Source organism: Lagopus muta, chromosome 6 (genome assembly GCF_023343835.1).
Source record: "Lagopus muta isolate bLagMut1 chromosome 6, bLagMut1 primary, whole genome shotgun sequence".
Classification (NCBI taxonomy): domain Eukaryota; kingdom Metazoa; phylum Chordata; class Aves; order Galliformes; family Phasianidae; genus Lagopus; species Lagopus muta.
Window position 1 is genome coordinate 55,962,181 of NC_064438.1, and position 20,337 is coordinate 55,982,517.

At 42.9% G+C, this 20,337-nt stretch overlaps 1 protein-coding gene across 10 annotated transcripts in view; it reads right to left on the bottom strand.

Moving 5' to 3' along the window:
• The window catches only part of KTN1 (kinectin 1), a 70,000-nt gene that overhangs the window by 18,957 nt on the left and 30,706 nt on the right, over nt 1–20,337 (bottom strand). For 6 of the 10 annotated variants that reach the window (XM_048948066.1, XM_048948061.1, XM_048948062.1 and 3 more), the window contains exons 7-31: nt 19,879–20,019; nt 17,544–17,650; nt 15,897–16,029; nt 14,871–14,958; nt 14,412–14,578; nt 13,945–14,013; nt 13,103–13,140; nt 12,480–12,570; nt 12,109–12,177; nt 11,345–11,382; nt 11,150–11,240; nt 9,381–9,467; nt 8,236–8,270; nt 8,012–8,102; nt 7,171–7,239; nt 6,281–6,318; nt 5,537–5,627; nt 5,301–5,369; nt 3,710–3,747; nt 2,934–3,024; nt 2,747–2,824; nt 2,138–2,175; nt 946–1,036; nt 779–847; nt 314–351 (exon numbers count right to left, since the gene is read on the bottom strand). In XM_048948066.1, coding sequence (XP_048804023.1) covers nt 314–351; nt 779–847; nt 946–1,036; nt 2,138–2,175; nt 2,747–2,824; nt 2,934–3,024; nt 3,710–3,747; nt 5,301–5,369; nt 5,537–5,627; nt 6,281–6,318; nt 7,171–7,239; nt 8,012–8,102; nt 8,236–8,270; nt 9,381–9,467; nt 11,150–11,240; nt 11,345–11,382; nt 12,109–12,177; nt 12,480–12,570; nt 13,103–13,140; nt 13,945–14,013; nt 14,412–14,578; nt 14,871–14,958; nt 15,897–16,029; nt 17,544–17,650; nt 19,879–20,019 — 1,955 coding nt within the window. The remainder of the gene's footprint in view (nt 1–313; nt 352–778; nt 848–945; nt 1,037–2,137; nt 2,176–2,746; nt 2,825–2,933; nt 3,025–3,709; nt 3,748–5,300; nt 5,370–5,536; nt 5,628–6,280; nt 6,319–7,170; nt 7,240–8,011; nt 8,103–8,235; nt 8,271–9,380; nt 9,468–11,149; nt 11,241–11,344; nt 11,383–12,108; nt 12,178–12,479; nt 12,571–13,102; nt 13,141–13,944; nt 14,014–14,411; nt 14,579–14,870; nt 14,959–15,896; nt 16,030–17,543; nt 17,651–19,878; nt 20,020–20,337) is intronic. The other 4 variants (XM_048948069.1, XM_048948063.1, XM_048948071.1 and 1 more) reach the window with 1 other exon arrangement.

A 20,337-nucleotide genomic window follows, 5' to 3' on the forward strand; every position in this document is an offset into this window, starting at 1 on the left:
CATTTAACTTTTCAGACACGCAGCCAAGTTGGCATGCACCTAAAATTAAAATCAATCGTGGTTTGCTTACTTGTGGTCAAATCATATACTGCAAGCACTGCTGCAGAAGATCCAAAATAAGAATTACTAGCATCAGCTGAATCTCTGTGCTCAAGTTTTATGAGATACTGAAGTTGTGTGTTATTGATTTTTTGGGGTTTTGTTTCGAACTGCAGCTACTGTACATTCGGCATTTATTTCATCTTCTACAGCCTCCAAGCAGCAATTGAAATTAAGCACTTATCTATTGCACTCGACCTCTGGCAGTACTCACACTTGCAGGAGCTCCTCACTTTGGACAGCCAGAGACGCCTACAAACAGATCAGAAACTCATTAAGAGCAGATCAGCAGCAAGGAGTGATGCAGCAAGCATGACGTGCCTCATTAATCAGGCTTTGCTGCAACATTCATCAGCAGCACCCCTGGCCTTCAAAGGATTCCTGCCCAGCCTACTTGAGCCAGAAGGACCCTAGCTGTGCCACAGCAGGTAAAGATAGGGGTGGAAAGCTAGACAAGAACACAGGACACATAAGAAAGAACACAAGGCTGCAAACCCACACGCTAAAGGGAAGCAGGAACGGATATGCAACAGCAAGAGAAGCTGGCTTAGTGCAATTCAACCCTGAAGTTGTCCCTGGATTTGCATGGCTAATGCAACTCTTGGTTTTCCACACATCCACGTAGGCTACAGCAACCCCCATTAACTTTGCTCAGTAACAAGGCAATTGAGAGCTGTACCTGCTTGCAGTTCTCCTGCTTTAATTCTTGAATTTGAGCTTTGAAGGATTCATTTTCATTTTGCATAGCCTATTTAAAGGAAAAAGACAACATTTGTATGCATATATAGAATTACACAATATATGCTCTACCCCTTACAACATAAGACACTTCTTCTGAAACTTTACCTGCAGCTGTTTAACTTGGCTTGCAATTTCTCTCTCTTTTTCTTCCAATACAGCTTTCAACTTACTCATTTGTTCTTCTTCCCCTCTCAACCTGCAGAGGAATTTTAGGAAAAAAAAAGTGAAAAGGGTTAAATTACTAAAAAGGGACAAATATTAGCTGGAACAGTTCTCACAGCAGCAGAAAAAACTAATCTTCACATACTATATATAAATAAGCAGCCACGTGGAGAAGAAACCATTAGAGTATGGCTCCAAACCAAGAAAACTAACAGAAATATGTGCCAGCTGTACTGCGAACACTTACTTGCTAAGAAGTGGCCTGAAGCAAGCTAACCACTTCATGTCTATCAGCAAACAAGTTTGGTCACGACTGATCTCAACAGCATTCGGAGTAGAAGAGGGAGAGGAGCAATTACTTGGGCCAGTCCTTCGAGCCAGAAGGCTTGGAAGGATGTGCCAAGTATGGGCTCCTAAAAGTGAGCCTAGGCAGCACATGGAGGCTGTACAGGAGCCTCCCTTGGAGGGCAGTACTGTGCATGGAAGGGAAGTGCTAGAGTCACCATCCTGGAGGTGTTTGAGAACCATGGAGATGTGGCACCAAGGGATGTGGTCAGAGGGCACGGTGGGAGCGGGCTGCACTTGGGACCTTAGTGGTCTTCTTTAGTGGTCTCTAAGACAAAGTCATGGCACAAGAACGTGCAGCCTGTCTGAATTAGAGCAGCCAGACGAAACAGAGTGAAAATAGAGGGACCTCTGGCAGCGTCTCTTCATAAAACAGGAGCTGGAAAACTAGTTATTGCATCTCAGACTGAAAACGGAAAACTCTTCATTGCTTTTACTGACTGAACTGCAGGTACTTAAACGCACGCTATTTTAAACACGCTAAACAGAAGGAGAAATTATCACTAGACACAAGCAGCAGCAACAGCTTCACTACTTAGTGCAGCCCTGGGTGATCATTCACTTTCACAAAGCATCTGAAGGCTGCAGCTCGGATGCACGAGGCAGGGCCACCAGACGCTGCTATTCCACGAGCAGCAGACGTGCTGGCTGGTGTGCATCCATCAGCACTAACAGCTTACTTTAGCAAAGCCCATAAAATTCTTGAAACCAAGTTGTACATTCCAATTTAAGCCAGACGCCAGCACTGAGTGCACGTTACAGCAGAGAAGCTGCTATGAAGTGCACTCACCGGCTCTCCAGGTCCTGGACTTGGGATGCAGCAGGTACCTGAAAAACAAGAATTCCCAATCTCATTTTGATAGCACAAGCCATGTCAGAAGTCTTTATGTTAACAGTCACTCCCAATGAGGCACTGAGAAGTTTGCACTGTAACAAAGCACGTTGCTCCAAGAATATCTAAACACGTGAATTTCAGAAGCATGGCGTTCTCCATGTATCCCAAATCACTGCAAAGCCTCAGCACTTCAAGGGAAAGCACTTCTGGAGCTCCCCTGCTACCCCTTCCCCTACAGACACTGCTTCAGTGTGGCAAGGAGGCACCCAGCACACAGCTGTGACTATGCTGATGAGCTCCTAAGTTTCCAGACTGCTCATTAAGGACAGTATCATCCAAGTTGAAGGAAAGCTCATCAAGCTCATCAGCTGCATTAACATCTGCTTTGGATAAACACAGGTGAAATAGGCTTACTGCATAGTATACCCCACCAGTTTAATCAAACAGAATTTAAAATAGCTCTGTAGATTGAAGCCAATACAAACTTTTTAAGAGGAGTAGAGGCTAAACATCTTCCAGTTCAACCAAGCACCCTCTATAATCACACCACTCTGCAAGCCATACCTGTTGGAGCTGCTGCAGGTTCTGCTGTTCTAACTCCTGAACTTTACTGGTTAATTGTGCAACTGTATCTTGCTGACCCTTTGTACAAACAGAAAAAAAAGGAGCTTAGAAGTATAAATGTAATCCTTCCACATCCAGAAACACTGCACCAGGATTTATTTCCCTTCAGAATACTAAGGAAGCTTACCTTCAGCCATTCTCCTTTCTGAACAATCTCTTTCTCCTTCTCTTCCAGTAAGGCCTCCATGGTTTTCACCTGATTTTCCTTCCCCTTCAACCTGTACCATCACACACACAGACACACAGAATAAAAGAGCAAGGGCTTATTCATCTCAAAAGAAAAGAAATACTGTGCTTTTCAGCATGTAACAAACAGAAGCAGTCTATGTGATCAAAGGCATAACCATAATTCACCTGCTGAAAAATCAATGTGGGAACATTTCCACATCAGACTTGGTTAGCAGGAGAAGCCCTTGATCATGGTACTGATCATTAAGCAAAAGCAGTCAAGTTCTGCATCAGCACACATTGCAGGGATTTCAAATGAGTGCTCTCCTCACCTAAAAATAATTCCTCCCCTTCTCCCAGTGGGGGAGGGAGTCCCAACTGGGGACATGAGGGACAGATGACCACAGCGATTCAATTCTTATTCACCAACCCACCTACTACAGTACAGACTCTATTAAAGTAAGCTTGCCACAGCACCTTGCCTACGTGCTTCCAAGCTGACTTGGATTTCATCCCATGTAAGTTAATTTAGGTCCACAAAGCCAAGCAGTGCTTCCCCCTTTGTTTGCAGGCAAACGCAGTAAAGTTGCACATCTACTAAGTCTGGTGTTGCTTGTTTGGCTCTCTTGATGAGAACCAGAGATATTCTTGGGCAAGAACACTTTAAACTGAAGACCAGAGCAGGGAAATGAGGGGTGCACAGGGCAGACGAAATATGTTAGCAGCTGTACTTACAGAGTCTGAAGTTCTTTGACTTGGGATGTAATTGACACCTAAAGAGAACAATCAGTACTTCAGTTCAGTAGCCATTGAGAAGACACATGAAAGCTATAAAGTGCTTTAGGGAGAAACAGGTGGAAGAACTTTAAACACCATTAAAAACAGGCAGCGATGTAAGCACAAACACAGAGTCTTTGTGAGAAAATAAATGATGAGAAGTGAAAGATCTCCGTTATTTACTTTCACCACTTTTAAAACAGGACTTCCACAGCAGAAAGGAAAAGAGTGCAAGTGGGAACACATGCAGGCCAACCAGAGCAGCGTTCGCTGAAGGCAACAAAGGAAAAAGCAGAGACTGATGACAACCACCTCACGGGGAAGGGCAGCTCAGGTCAGAGATCACCTCTGGTCATTCACATCTTTGCACGACAAGACTAGACATGAACTGAATAACTAAGACAGAATAGAGATATTTGCTTTGAATTTTGTATAGAAAACTGACAAAGCACAGAGTTGCTACCTGTGTCCATACCAGCTGTCCAAACAGCTCCGTGAGTTTAGCCCTCTCCAACCCACTTCAGACATTCCCAAAAGCCTCTGTTTCTACTTGCAGGAGACCAAGAGGTGCACATGTACTGCCTCTGGAAGAGGTGGGAGCTTGAACTGGATGATCTCCAGAGGTCCCTTCCAACCCCTGTGATATGCAGGGCCAGTGACACCAAAATGCATTTTGTCCTGGGCTCTGTGTCACTTCCATGGATGGAACAACACAAATAATTCCTCCAGTTCCTGGGAAACTGCACTAGAGGAAAGGTCCAAACATGTTCTATGAAGTTTTGCCTAGAAAGGACAAAACTTTAACACTAAGAAGAAAGTAGGTGACACACTGGAATGTCACTAGAAAGACTGAAAAACCAGACTAAAAAAGGCAGGCACCCCACACAAACAAGCAAGCAAACTTCCTGCCAGCACAATGGATCAAGCTGCCTGCAGAATGGACTCCCTAAGGAAACACGGGCTCCTAGATGCTAGACAGCCAGCATGCCAAAAAAGCCAGCACTCCTCCATTTCTGCATTCCTGATAGCTAGAGTAAAATCTCCCTCTGCCAAGACAGGCTTTCTTTGGACACTGGAAAAAGAATGGCCTTAGCTTTATCCAGAAACCAAATAAAATTTGGGTCAGTATTATTGTTCTAGTAACAAAGAACAACAGAAGGAGAGATTTCAGCAGCACTGGAGATTTCAGAAAGTCACAAAGCCAACAGACATCCTGGGGTTCCGCTGCACTGCAGGGACAGTACATCCCAGCACACTGTGTGCCCAGCCAGACCGAATGCTACAGTGTTTTAAGCAATGCCAAATCTTGCCAAAAGTCAGTGACAAATGTAAAAAGCTTTGGCATTCAGGGAAAGGTGGTTTCTGCAGGGCATTAGCAGTTACACTATATATTTACAGCTTCATATCAGAGAAAAGCATAGCTCTACCATCACAAGGTTTCCTGATCTAATGACATACATCAGTGAAAGAAAACACAGTCAAACAGAAATGAGTGAGCAGTGCATCCAAGGCAAGTCTGGTTCACACTTCTGGCGCTAAGGTGTTTTACCTGTTTCTCCATCTCAAGCTGGGAATTTCCTACTTCTTCTTTCAGAGCCTCTATTTTCTGTGTCAAAGCCTTTTCAATGACAAAACAAGACAGGATTGGACAATGGAAACAAAAACACCACAAAAATGGAAGCTACAAATTCATCTCTACAGAATGCCATGCAGTAACGAATAAACGGTGTCAATGCCATAGACACAGAAAGGAGCCAAGGTGTTGGAAGGTACTGAGATGGGTACCTGAACAGTCTTTTCCTTGCTTGCTACTTTAAGGATTTCTGCTTGTAGGAGTTCTTCCACTGATTTTATTTTGCCATCCTTCTCATGGATCCTTAGCAAGAGCAGAAGAATAGCATTAGTTGGCTGAACAGATGAGGCTATGTGGGCAAATACAGCTCACATCCCACCAGTAGCCTCTGGGAATCACAGTGGGACCTTCCACTCTTGCAGGCACTATTTTTCACTGCAGTCCCAAAACCAGAAGCGACCAGCAGGAGGAGTGTATGAGAACAGTGCAGAACACACCAGCTTTACATAACCAGTAGCTCATCATGCTAAATAGATAGCTTAATTTGCATACTTAAGCAAAAAAAATACACTGATACCTCTGGAATGAGGCACTTCAGCCTTCACTCAACATTTCAGCAAAGCATTTATTAACTTCAAATGCACATACATACACAGCTTGAACAAGCTCAGTCCTTTCAGAGCACCCAATGCAGACAAACAATTGTCTGACAATTCAGTGCAATCCCTCGTCCAGTCACAGTTAGACTTATGAAGTTAATGGCTTAGAAGAGAAACAACTGGATTTTCAAAGCTGTTCATCTGACCTGACATGCTTCCAAAGCAATGATGCTCCCTGCTGCACATGCACACTTCACCCAGTTAAAACTAAGCTGTTTCAGGGAAGCAAAACAAGCAGTCATGGAATAAAGACAGACAGAAGTGACAATCAGAAATGGAACTGGTGCAGGCACTTACACTTTCTGGAGTTCTTCTACCAGTGATTGGAAGGAAACCTGTTGAAAACAGATTTTCAACTTAGAAAAACAAGAGAGCAAAACTATCTGCAAATGGTAAGGGGTGAGGAGTAAAGAGCTTGGGCCCTTTGGCACTGGGTAAAAGAGAACATAGCAGTCTAGAGATGTTATCTATCTGGCTGTTCCTGCCAGAATTAGCTGGTCTGCAACAAATTACAGCAAAGCAAGACAAAGTCCACACTCCACCTTTACTAGGAGAAGTTGAGCTTTGCTGTACATCTCCCCACAGGGATTCTAACAATAAATATTTAGAGGTTTTTTTCCCCCTCTTTCAAACGATTTTACAGAGATGCTCTCCCCCATGAGCCACCCATGCAGAACTGGATACCAACAAGGTACCCTGTGATAGGCACTGAGTGCACTGAGTCAAAAACAATAATGCAGTAACGAGCATCATACTGTGATAGCGTCACAGAACACAGATACAAAGAGAAGGGGGCTAAATCACATCTGCACAAGTGTGGGTTAACACTAGAAATCTCAAATGTGCAGACTCAGGCTGATGCAGCAGGAGCTCCCTACCAGCCATGCTTATTGCACCAGGCTGCTAGAAAAACACAGCCCACAGCCATTGCAGTACGTGGCAAGATAAAACCAACCCACAACCACTGCTGAATTGGAACTTTGAGATCCAACACGTTTCTGACACTTATGCAAAGGAAGCATTTGACAGATATTACAGCTTCCAGACCAGCGCTAGAAGAAAACAGGATCCTTTGCCAACAGGCTTCAAAGACATCCTCGCCTTTTTCCCTTGACTTTTGCAACCACAGCAAGATCCTTTCAGATTTCAGTTTAGGTGTAATAAAAGTTTTAGATGAGAAGTACTACCTGCTCCGATAGCTGAATTTGCAGACTTTGAAGTTCTTTTCTCAAGGATGAATTTTCTGTTCGCAGTACCTTTGAAAGCAGAGAAACAGGTAATGAAAGACTCATTTATTGGGGAAAATGTGTTAAGCTTGACAGAAAAATAATTTATTTTAGAACAAGTGAAAGACTATTTGAAAGCCTGAAAGAGACCCCCCTCTGCAGCAGTTAGAGCCAAATTATTCAGTGGAATCATTATTCTTCAATCCACGGCAACACTTCAAACTTATGTCCAGGGAAACATTAAGATGATGTGCTCACATCTTTGGCTGTTTGGCACCCTGACAGTTTGCTAGCATGCAAGTTCTCCCTGGGGTCCCCAGTAATTCACCTGGAGCTTAGGGACACAAAGTGAGCATTGTTTCAGATACGTCCAGACAGACAGGACGGAGCATTCCAGAAAACTCAGCAGGAAACAGATCTTGGTACTGCCCTTCAGATTACCAGTAAGTAAAACTGATGCAATAGTCTCATGCTGCCAAGTTACTACAAAAAACCCTTTTCTAAAGACAGATTTGCTTCAGATTACACCAAACATACAGCTCTGGAGATGTATTACCTTTACTCCAAAGGACATCAAGATGCTAGTAAAGCCTACTCTAAACTAAGCAGAGAGAAGCACACACACATACCATTAATGCCTGTGTTTAGTCTGTGCTACCAAAAAGGTTTAACCCTATCTCCAGAAGCCTCTCCTACTCAAAGAGAACAATCTCAGATCTCACTATAAGCATTACAGCATATACTTTGCACAAGAGCACTTAAGCAATATTTCCCCATAAGAAGATAATACAGGAGTCTTTACCTTCAGCTCCTCCTCTTTATTAGCCATCTGTATGAGTCCTGCCTCAAGCAGCTCTTCAACCGTCTTGATTTTATCATCCCTCTCTCTCATTCTGAGAAATCAGAAGTGAGCATTAGGAAAGCAGTGTTAACTTCTGGCAGCATCTTAGCTATCAATAGCAATCCTGCTCCCAGAACTGGATCTCTACAGGATCCTTTGGTGCAAAAGAAAAAGTGGTTTCTTACCCTCTTTCCATCTCCTCTAACAAATCTTTGTTTGCCTGTCAAAAGAAAAAAAAGCAACAGGGTAACAGGGTGATCACCAGTGGGATCAGTAACAATTTGGGATCTTAACAACAAAAAGAATTAGAGAGCATCAGCTTCTCCACAAGTTTAGTTACTGAAGTGCACCAATCCAGCAGGTAACAGAGTTGGGGAGAATGTCCTCATTGCACAAGGGTCTAATGCTGATCCTGGACAGATGTCAGTTTGCCCAGAAAGGTACAGATCCAGCCCAAACACCTGAGAAATCTGTGTCCTTTCAGTATCTACCAAAATCACAAGCTCCACTTAAAGCTCACCCAACAGAGCATTTATGACTTCTCAAAGGCTAACAGTAATGCACTTTAAGAGATCCCACAAGAAATGTAAACCAGCCCCCAAGGAAAATCAGCTATTTCAGGCAGGACAACAAACCAGCCCTCTCAGGGGACTAAGAGCTGCAAACCTGATTATCTGCCAGAAGACAGGGAGCTGCTGACCAGCAGATACCAGCATGAGACTAGAAAGGAAACAGTTTCCTGTCCTGCAAGGCTTTCTCCAGCATTTCAGAAAGTTTTCTCACTTTACAGGAGCATGAAGTTGGGCATTCAAAGCTGTCTCAGGCTTTGAAACTGGGCAGAATAGCTCTTATCCTACAGTATCCTGCATGAGCACTCAGACTGATGCCATTGCAAAAAACATGGAAGAAGAGGGAGAAAGAAAAAGATAGCAATAGGAAAAAACCACCATATGGTGAGTCTGTTCTTTGATTAGTACTGGTTTGAGAACTCACTCTCAGACAGAATGAAAACAAGCAGCATGAAGATCTTACTCTGGTCTTTCCCCAGACCAATAAGAGATCTTTCTCCTAGGAGGGCTGGTTGCTCGTGGGGTTTTTCTACTCAGAAATTTATCATTAAAAGTGGGAGAGACTGCTTGCATTAAGCTAGCATTCTCCAGGGGAGGAAAAAAATACACGTTTTGTATGGATACTCTTTGCCAGATCTAGGAGCTGCATGACTTGGACTTTCCACATGTACCAAAAAAGCAACACATTTCGCTCACCCCATGGCCCACTTAAAAGAAAATACCTAAAAAATCCAAAAGAATTAGAGGACGTTTGATACAACCTCAAATGTTGGCTGTACTGGTTCAGATAGGAGAGTCTGCAGCTTCTGCACTTCAGCTTGCAAAGTTTTGTTCTGATCCTTGAGAATCTGAAACGAAATTCACATTTATCAGCTCAGAATTGTACACCCGAACTACAACATTTTCACAGTGGCAACAAGGTAATTAAATACCACAGAAGCTGTTACAGACAGTTCTTAGGGAGCTACAAGACTACAAAGAGTCCTTTAGTACAGGGAAGCAAGAAAGATGGCTAATACTTCTGTCCTTATGTTCCCATGAGAAATTCAGCTGTTACCATCCTCATTCCCTGGCAGAGGATCAGTCAGTGCCAAGTACACAGGCAAGAGAAACTGCATTTTCCTCCTCAAGGAGCATCAGCAGCATCTCAAGATTTGATAGCAGGAAGGGACAGCAAAGGTGAGGACTGAAGAATTGCTGTTTTGAGCCTGGTTTTTCCCTCTTCCATGTGCGTGGGAAGAAAGGAGCACTTGCTCAGGTAGAAGCATTCGGGGCAGACTTACGTTTGGGATCAAAGAAATTCCAAGGGCACAAAACATCCATGCTGAGTACACTGTGGATTTCCACACTATCACAAGAACCACCCTTTGCACTCAGGTCCCTGTTCACTTCCTGAGAACTGCCAAATTGCCTCCAGGTGATGTTTGGACACAAAGTACCTTGCTGATTTCAGCCCATAACCACCCCATAACGCCTCTAAAGTCTTTTTCCATACTAAATTCACATTATTCCTTATCACATCCACTTTCACCACTTCTTTCTTAACACATTGCACCACCTAGAAAGCCCCCTGTGATTCTTGAGAGTCAGATCACACAAGGTAATGAAATGCATAATACAGCTGTCACTTCTTCATGCTCACCTTCCACACCTCCCTGAAAGTTCAGCTAATAGCTTATTGTGAAGAACAACCACCTAAAGTCCTACTAACCAGCTATTAACTGAGGGAACCATTACCTGTTGTTCTTTGAGACCTTAGAGAAACTTTGGGGGTTTTGCCACCAAAATCTATTCAAAAATGCAATTTTCATAAGCGAACTGCATTCACTACTTGGTAACAGTTGCAAGAGCTCTAGGAGATCCATAGGGCATGGCCTCTCTTAGAGAAGCTATGCAGCCTACCCACCTGCTCTGTTCATCACCAGCAAACCTACCAACATGGTATTGCAAGGTTCAGACTGAGTTACGTTGATCTTTAGCAACACCACTTAAAAACAAGCACCAACTCTGCAGTGCAGACCCCAGATCACAGAACTAAAAGCTTTGGAAATTTAGCTGCTTCCTTATGAGAAACAATTTGGAAGCTGGCAGGAGGGAAATAAGCATTTTTATACCTACCTTGGCAGAAAAATAAAAAGAGGAATAAAAAAAAAAGATTGACAGCATGATAACCCAAGCAAAGGCTCCCACCAAGGCCTTGGGAGTTGCATTCAAATGTAGAATGCAACGAAACTGCAATAGTTTTTACTGAATAGCTTTCTCCTCCACATTTCAAAGACATCACTCTTTGCAACTGTAGACACTGCACTTGACTTGAGTTACCCCACATCTCTCACCATCTGTTGTTATTACTCTGATATCCCACCTTACCCTTGCCTTGTAAAAAAAGGAATGCTGTAACACAGCTTAACACCTGGAAGTCTGCTCTGTTTTACAAACCAACAATTCAATTGTCTAAACTATTCCACAACCTCAGAAGCCTGGAAAACCTGATGTGGTTAAGCACAAGGATAGCTGTTCTGCATCTTACCTTAAATTCTTCTTTTGTGTTCACAGTCTGAGCAAGTTCTTCTCGAAGCTGCTCCTCAAGAGTTCTTATTTTGTCATCTTTGATGTGAATGCTGAGACACAATAGAAGAGTTACATTCATCTTACAAAAAAGCATCAATTCAAAAGAACATAAAAGACTGATAAAAATTGTTTATTGAATGCCAGATCTATTTACCTTTTCTGCATCCTTTCCAGCTCATGTGCAGCAGCAGCCTAGATATAAAGAGGATTAACACAGACTTAAGATACATCACATGATTCAATCAACCTTTCATTCCACAATATTAAAAAGCTAGAACAAGTCGTTTGGCCTCTCAACACATGACAACTGCAAGAAAGAAAGGGATAAGCTTGTCATTATGCACTTGTAAAACACCACTACATACCAGGCAAGCATGCAATTACAAGAAGAAAGAAGATCTTGAAAGGATTCATTTAACAACCAGGATTTTCAGTAATTAATCAGAGCACTTCCACCTCTGTAATGCACTGGCCACACAGTAATAGCAGAGGAGAAAGCATTTGTTTGGTTTTAAAAATACATCTGTTGTCAGGTAGGTTTTTCTGTATACTCTTGGTTTTTACTTTCTTAGATGCCAGGGCTGCATATTTAACAACAGTTATGTTCACCCCTGTGCAATGTCCTTAGGACATCAGCAAATCTAGATAAACCCAACCAGCAAATGCTTCAGTCACTTGGCTATCTTAGTAAGAAACAGATTCGGCCAGTGAAGAAGGGAGGTTAAGAGCAGATCTCTGACCAAAAACAAAACCTCCAGGGAATCACATATTAACCTGATTCTGTAACCTCACACAACATCACACTGTTAGTGGTGTATAAGCTCACTTACACCAACAGATCTGCCTTTGCATTTAGGACAAAATAGGCAATGGGAAGATACCAAAAATGAAGCCTTAAAAATGAATCAGTTATTTTACCTGTTCATTTGTCAGAGCCTGCAACTTCTGTATTTCTGATTTCAGGGACAGGTTCATATTCTGCAAGACCTGAAGGAAGAAAAAACACATTTGCATTTTGCACATAGATGGTCTTTCAGCTAAGTGCACTTTTCAGTGTAAAATATCCCTGGTTGTTTTTTGTCGTAGACTAGAGGTGACTGCAAGGGAAACCCCTAACATTTGTCATCAGCTTTCATCACACACCAATCCTGGCTAGATCAGCTGCCTTACAGTCAAAGGAGCTGGTTCTACATCTAATGACAGCAACCACCTCACAGGCTTCATTTCATATGCACACCCAATGAGCCCATCCCTCCACCAGCTGGCATTTACATGTGCTTTTATTATACCTTGAGCTCTTCTTCCTTGCTTGTTAAATTGGCGTGTTCATTGCCTAATGAGTCCTCCATCTGCTTTAGCTGTTTGTCCTTTTCTGCAATGCTGTATAAATGAGAGTGATGACATATCAGTACTAGAAGGCCTAGAATGAAAGTTGCCCATGAAACAGGAAGCTGAACACAAAATACATGCTAGCCCTTCAGTCCAGGTCCTACCCACATTTCTGCTGACAGCACATTTTGAGTCCAAAAGCTTTTCCCTCCATTTCAAATGCTATCTGCTTGCCAAACATTTATGGGATGTTTTCTAGCTCCAAAACAAAACTACCCCATCTCCCAAAGGGAGAAATGGTCACACACATTGCTGCATTGATTCCCATAAACAACAGGAGGCACTGCTTTCTGTGCAGCACAGACCCCCATAAACAGGCTGCAAATCTGAGATCAGACACAGAAAGGAAGTCTGCAGGAAGTGTTTTCCCAGCTCTAAAGTGAATCTCATTTAGAAAGTGAAAAGCATTGACAACAATTCCTTCACCCTTCCCTCCCATGCACACTGTGCATGCACTGAGGAAAGGTGGTGTGTGATAGCAGCCAGTGACATCTCCCAAACACCAGGGGAAATGAATGCTCACACTTTGTGCAGTTCTTCTGCCAGGACTGAAGCTGAGGTCTGCAGAAAAAAAAGAAAAAAAACAACCACAGCTGAGAGTAAAGCAAGGCAAAGAATCAACCTCTGCAGCAAACCAGGAATAGAACTTGTAAGATTTGTCTCATTATTTCAAATTGACCCAGGCAGATTTCAAGTACTTCCTAGCTACACAACACAGAAAGGATCTCAGCACATACTAATATCCCTTCCCTTTCTGCTCAAGGCAACACAACCAGAAGATCCTCTTTGTCAGATTCCAAACAAGCACTGGGAATCACCAGCACTTGTCTCCTAAGCTTAGCTGCCTTATGGGACACCCCACTGTCAAACCACTTCATCAGCCCTGATGTCCACACAGGTACCTATCCACTCCAACCCTACTTCCTCAAAGGGGTTTTCTGCCAGGTGTTCTTTCCCCAGTGGACTGAACAGAGCTTTATACAGCAGCCACTTAAGTCACTGTTCCTCAATCTGATGACAAGGGGAAAAACACTATCAGCTGGTTCATGGGAGGACAGCAAAAAGACCAAAGAACCACATGAGAATACCCACACATGAAAAGGTATAGAAAAAAAGGAAATTGAATGGTAGTCCACTCCTAGTTCTAAATGAAAGGCAGTACAAGAGACAGGTGGACATCTTCCCTTCAAAGAAAGGAGAGCAGAAGCTTAAGTTTTAAATCAGGTTGAGAACACGACAAAAGAGGATGCTAACAAGTCTTCACTTTCATTATTGCTCATCTCACATCCACCTTAAAAAAAGGTCTTTTATAGAAGATTCACAATTAAAGACTACAGAAGAAAGGGAAGAGGGAACATGCTGTACCTGGGCTGCCATTTGTGAATGAAGCTTCTGAAGCTGAGTGTTCAAAGCATCGTTCTGCTCTACCAGCTCCTAGTAAGAGAGCAGAAAAAGAAAAGCAGGCTGAGATCTGTAGATGGTCAACTTCTGCTAGTATTACCTCCTAGTTGTGCTTCTATCAGTAAGAACAGTTTAGCATTTAATTTTCACATATTTTGGAGATGCCATCTTTCTCCCACAGAGATAGGTTGGTTTGAGGGAAGTGTAACATCCCACTTCATCTGAAAGGAAATATTCCCTACCCCACCACACACCTGCTGGTTTCCCTGCAGCCAGCAAGGATTATTACATGCTTGCTCCCAAACGGCTCCAGTCCTCCTCCCAACACTGCATGCAAGCTCCCAGTGGGAAAGCTTAGTTAAAGCAGCATTTCAAGGTTATTACTGTTTCCACAGACACAAAGGGGAAAGAAGAAGATCTGTGAGCAATACCTGCACCCTCAATTGCATAGAGTCCTCCTTAGAAGCTCTCTTTTGCTCATTCTCAATCAGCTGCAACATCCTCTGCTCCAGCTGCTGTTTCGACAGCATCATATCAGTAAGTTTGCTGTGCAAGCTCTGGATTTCGTTGTCTTTGGCGACAAGCTTATTCTGCACATCTGCAGCAGAAACATCAGGATTTAAATTCAGAAGTACATACTTGAACTCTAGGGGGAAGTAACTTGCACTGCAAACAGGGAAGCTGATGAGAAGCCTTGATCCAGCAAGCCAAGGTTCTACTCATCAGCATTTAAAGTTGTATCACAGCACACGATTTCCCCAGGGTGTGCAAGCACTACTGACATCAATTTGAGCTCTATTTAACACTTAAGCCAATTAATACTTTTCTTTTTTAATACAGCAAGATCACTGCAGTTAGCACTATGTGGGATTTTCTTGTTTGATACATGCCTTGTTGTGCTGCTTCGTGCTCTGCTGTTCTTTTCCTGAGATAAACCTGGATTTCTTCCCATCGTCTCTCAGCTTCCTGCTGCTGGACCTTCACATGGAAGACAGAATTGATGAAAATAAGTCTAATCTTTAATTTAGTTTTGAAACATTCGGAGTTCACCTCTTCAGTGCTATTCCCAAAACATATGGCAAGGAAGGAAAATTGTTCCTTGTTTTCATTAGGGCGCATCAGAGAGACAGAGCGCCCTGTAATCCTCCTCCCAGAACAGTTTATCCCATTAATTTGAAAGGCAAATTGTGAACACAATTTAATCACTGGCTCTTAACAGGATGATTTCTGTAGTACGGAAGTGCAGCATTTTTGCTCTGCAAGTTCAGAATTAACAGCAGGAGCCGGTCTAGCCACATAAAACACATCTGTAAATTAAACCACATCTCAGCCCTAGATATCAATTCTCCACCTGCAAGGACTGGAGGCAGACAGAACTTCTGAGCTGACGATCTCATCAGAAAATAAAAAAGATACATCAAAATATCAGTATACTTCTAAAAAATAATTGTGCATTGAAGCAAAAGTGTGGAGCTTCCAAACAAAGAAGACTAATTTTTATGGTACAATCAACAAGTAAAAGAATTATTAAAAAATCCTATTTGGATGAACTGCTCCAAAGTATCATGGAAACCAGGCCAAACCAAGACACAAATCTTGTCTGAATTGTAGAAAACAAAGTTCAGCATCACCAATTAAGGTTTTTAAAAGATATTCACCTGGGAGGGCAAGTTGTCGTCATAGTCTGTAATCACTGAAAATACAGGTACTGAATAAAAGCATTAAATAAGCCCACAGGCTGGCTCAGAAATTATCCACAAATTGATATTTGTGTATCTAAAGACAACAGACAGAGACCAGTGGCCAGGGAAACAGCAGAAGCAATTCTCACACTCCTTCCATCCTGCCCAGCTCAGGACTTGGCTCAGATAAAAACCTCAAGTGCAACTCAGCAAGGCAGAGAAAAGCAAAGTCACCTTTAGCTGAGCCACTGCCTGCTCTGCATTCTTCTTCTGGAGCTCCTCTTGCTGCAGCTTGCTGTTCTTCTCTCCCAGTTCATTCACCAGCCTGGCACAGTCCTGACGCAGTTTGTTCAGTTCAGCTGCCTGCCTAGAAATAAACATTTTTACAGCTTCTTGTTCAGTTCCTTCCCCTCTTCCAAGAAGCATAAGCAATACCAACAGCTAGTCAAACATCAAGTGTTATATCTGCAGCCAGAGGGCTGTGCTGAGTTTCACTCACATTGTTTTACCCTAGGAAAGGGATGAGGTCTGGAATGCTGGCTGTCAGCACAGCAGCTATAACCCAAAGCCAGAAACAAAAGGGAACTCCATAAGCCACAAGCAGCAGCTCCTTCAAAATGTTTGAAAGCTGATGGTTATAATTTGGATGGCTTTATACAAAAAGGGCCAGCACATGGAAAAGTCTCACAAATTCACATTCTGTTCCTCCTCCCATGAAGGATCCTTGATCTGTAACTCACTGAAGACTTAACTGTGGGAATCTCTCTGGACTACACACTGCCTCATGGACCTGACTCACTCTCGACTTGTGAAGGTGTATGATGCACTCTCTCACTTAGGGAGTGAAGATGCATTTGCATTTGTATCACACAAGGCAAGAATTCTGCAAGGCTCCTCTCTGTGTATAAGCAAACAAAAAGCATTATGTTATTTATATTTGCCCAAATGAAGCATTTTTTTCAAGACTTGGTAATTACAACACTTCATTTCTACAACCAGGGCATCTCTACAATCAGAGGACTTGCCCTTATTATATGCCATTACAGAAAGTGGGCAGGGAGCAGAAAGTGCATCTGCTGCATTATGCTCAGCAGTTCAGCAGTTGTTGGCAGAATGGTCCATAAGGAAGTAGCACCTCGGCGTGAACAGACCAGCCAGAAAATGAAGACACAGCAACATTTCCAAGCCATGACAGGGTTCTGACATTCCAGTCTCCAACAGTAACAAATCAGCTATCTGAGAGCATGTGAAGCGTGGTTTTGGCTTCCTGAGGGCAGAAGGCCACTAGCAGCAATTCACCCATGTGCCTACAGCCCTTATCAGGCACTCAGTTTGTCCCTGAGCTGACAGAGGACTGTGTGTGTGGTTGTAAAGTTAAGTCATAACTCACAAAAAGATGACACCTTGAGGTGCTTTTTGATTCTCCAAGCGATGGTGGATGGGATTCACCCAGCTGTCACCCAGTGGTACCATCACTGCAATACACTGACATCTTCCTTTTTAATGCAGGACCAACTTATAAGGTCAGAGCTGCTGTCCTCCCAAGAGATCTGCAATAGCACTTCTCCTAAAGCCAGGTGGACAAATGTACCCTACCAAATACACTGGCTATGACTGAGCACTCCTGCAGTTCTTCCTGTCAGACCTCAGACCTCTAGCAGCCTAGGCTTCATCTGATGAAAGACACTAATCAGTTTTGACAGCTGTGGCTCAACATAAATACAAACAGGTACCTTCATGCTCCAAAATCACAGTTACCTAGTTTAAACACAAATGCAAGGACAGCCAAGGAAATGGAAATGAAAGGAGCAGAAGCTAGAGTTCTTCAAGCAAAGCTTGAAGCTTAAAAATATGCAGAGCTCCAAGTAGCTGCTAACATACTTGCTCTCCATTTGATTGGTAGAAGTGCTGACAGCATCTCTCAGGATACCATTCTCCTGCTTCAGGTGGCTTATTTCTGCCTCCATCTGCTCACAGCGTTGCTGGAACTGAAGAGGGGAGAAAAAGATTACAGTAAAAGAGAAATCAGAAATCACCAAAATGTCACAGCAAATGCAACTATACAACAGTTAAAGGTAACAATATTCAGTGTTTTTCTGGGGAAAAGGACAGCTTTACTTCCCTTCCTCATACCACTCCTCCACTAAATTGATGCAGCTCAGCTCTACTTGCTTGAATAAAACATCAGTTTCCTTTTACACCACTGTATCAAGGCCACATTTCAAATAGTACACAAATATTACTCAGGATATTGATAACTATCTACAGTTGCACAGTTGAGTTATCGATAACTGGGTACCTATCTCCCTTTCCAAGGAAGAAATAGATTCACTGGATTAATGCCAGAGGTTTACAAAGCCTGTAAATGAAGCAGAAAAGTTGGAAATAACCAAAGATACGCAGATTGTAGCATGTAAACTGCAAAAAGGCTTGTCCAGATCTAACATCCTGAAGTTGAGACTACAAAGATCTTTTTCTTTAGGTAAAATTATGCTTCAGTTACATTTCAATGTGCTTGAGAGATGCCCTAAAACCCAAAGCTGCTTCACAGTAGTTTAAACATGACCAAAAGACAGGATTCAAAGGGGAAAGAAAGAACAACAAACGGACTTTGCATATCCAGATGCCAGCACAGCTGGTCCTACAGCCTGCTCTGAAAATCCTGAAGCATGTACAGCACATAACACGTTCTTCCTCTTCCAGCACCAGTTGCAGCTGACACCATTTCCAAGACCTAGTTTCACCATGAGTGACTCATCAGTGAGGATCTTGTAAGCACAGGTCCACAAAAAATAACACAAATACCAAACATCTGAATAACAACAACAGCAAGAGAGCGGTCCATTGGGGAGCAGCCACATCCAGCTCAGCACCAACACATCCAAGGAGTTGTTCTCTCTGGGCTTTGATGAGCTTGGGGTTGTTTTTCTTTAGTATTTGTTTTGTGGTAGTTTTTTTGTGTTCCTTGTTTAGTATTATTTTTACTTTAAACACCACACAGATGAAGAGGATCTGGAATCTTTGATGGCTATGGTTCAGCTTCTCTGCAGCACTGTGAAACAGCAGCAGGGGGAGCAGGACCAGAGCACACCTCTGCACAACCTTCCTCCAGCTGACTGCTATAGACGCTGGTAGAAATCACCCTTTGGTCCCCAGACCTCCTCCAGGAAGATCCTCTTACTTTGCAGTTTCCTGTGTAGGTTGAGGTGAAACAGTGTCTGCTCCAGAACTGCAGAGCTGGCATTCTCCAGAGTGCCAAGATACAACAGAAATATCACTGAAACTGGATGTTCACAAACCAGGCTTGATGCTGTGACAACCTTTCAGGAGAACACACCAGCATGACATATCTAAGCACATGTCAGGCCCTGCTATAGGCAGGGCTATTTTGCTTAAAAATATCTGCTGAAAACTCCTTCTGAAGTCACTACATCATAACAAATTCAAACAAGGGTCTAAAAACAAAAATATAAGCGCTGCCCTTCAAATATTCTCAGTAAAGCACCTTCCTAATCAACGATACTTCTTGTGTATCAACTTGACTAATCTCTCCATGCTGAGATTTAAGAGCAAGATTTATCAGCTTCTAAATGATCCTCAGCATTAATGTCTACCTGAAGTTGAGTATTTCAATTAGGTTTCATGCTCAATTGGTTAACATTTCAGTATACCACAAAGCAGAAGTATCTAGACAAGCCAGGCTGCCTCGCACTGGCCTTTTGCAGACTGAAACAGCCACCTTTGATAAGACTCTGCCTTACGAATCAGCCATGAATTTCCCTACCCTCATGCAGATGGGTCACACTAGCAGCTATCAGCACACTGCACTCAAGATTCCAGGTAACAACCACTTCCACAGAAGCTGACTTGAAATAACAAATGCTGCACTCTTTGCTAAAATAAAGGTTTCTTAGCACTGGTCTGCTTGTATACGAACTTCAACCCAAACAGTGAAGGATGAGAGGTGATGGCCTCAAGTTGTGGCAGGGAAGGTTTAGGTTGGATATTAGGAAATAGCTCTTCACAGAAAGAGTAGTAATGCAGTGGTACAGCTGCCCAGGGAGTGGAGGGGGGGGGAAGGAGGGGTCACCATCCCTGGGGGTGTCCAAGAGCCAGGTAGCACTGAGGGACGTGGTCAATGGGCACGGTGGGGTGGTTTGGACTTGGGGATCCCCAAGATCTTTTCCAGCCTTAATGATTCTACGAAAGCTTTTACCTTTATCTTCATCTGCTGGGATTCCTGGTAGCTAACATGTATTTTACTCTGAAAAGTGCCATGCTCCTTCTCCAGCGCGTTGATGCGTTCCCTCATTTTCGCTGTAAGCAAGCCGTTCCTCTCTTTTTCTGCAACCAGCTCCTTGGGTGGGAAACCAAAGGAAAAAGAAAAGAAATCACCTACCACTCTCTTCTAGAATCCAACAGACACAATGTTTTATGATTATGAGGAACATATCAAGCATACATCAAACTACAGCAAGCACCAGCATTCACTCACAAATTACAGAACTACACTGGCCAAGCTTTCAGCACCCTTTTGAGGATTTTAAATCAGCAATTTCACATGTATTAGAAAAGAGGTTTGCCACTTTAAACAACAACCTCCTGTTGTCTTATTTCTATCAAGTTTAGCCAGATAATACAGAGTCCTAACAATTAAAGTCACAGATACTGCACA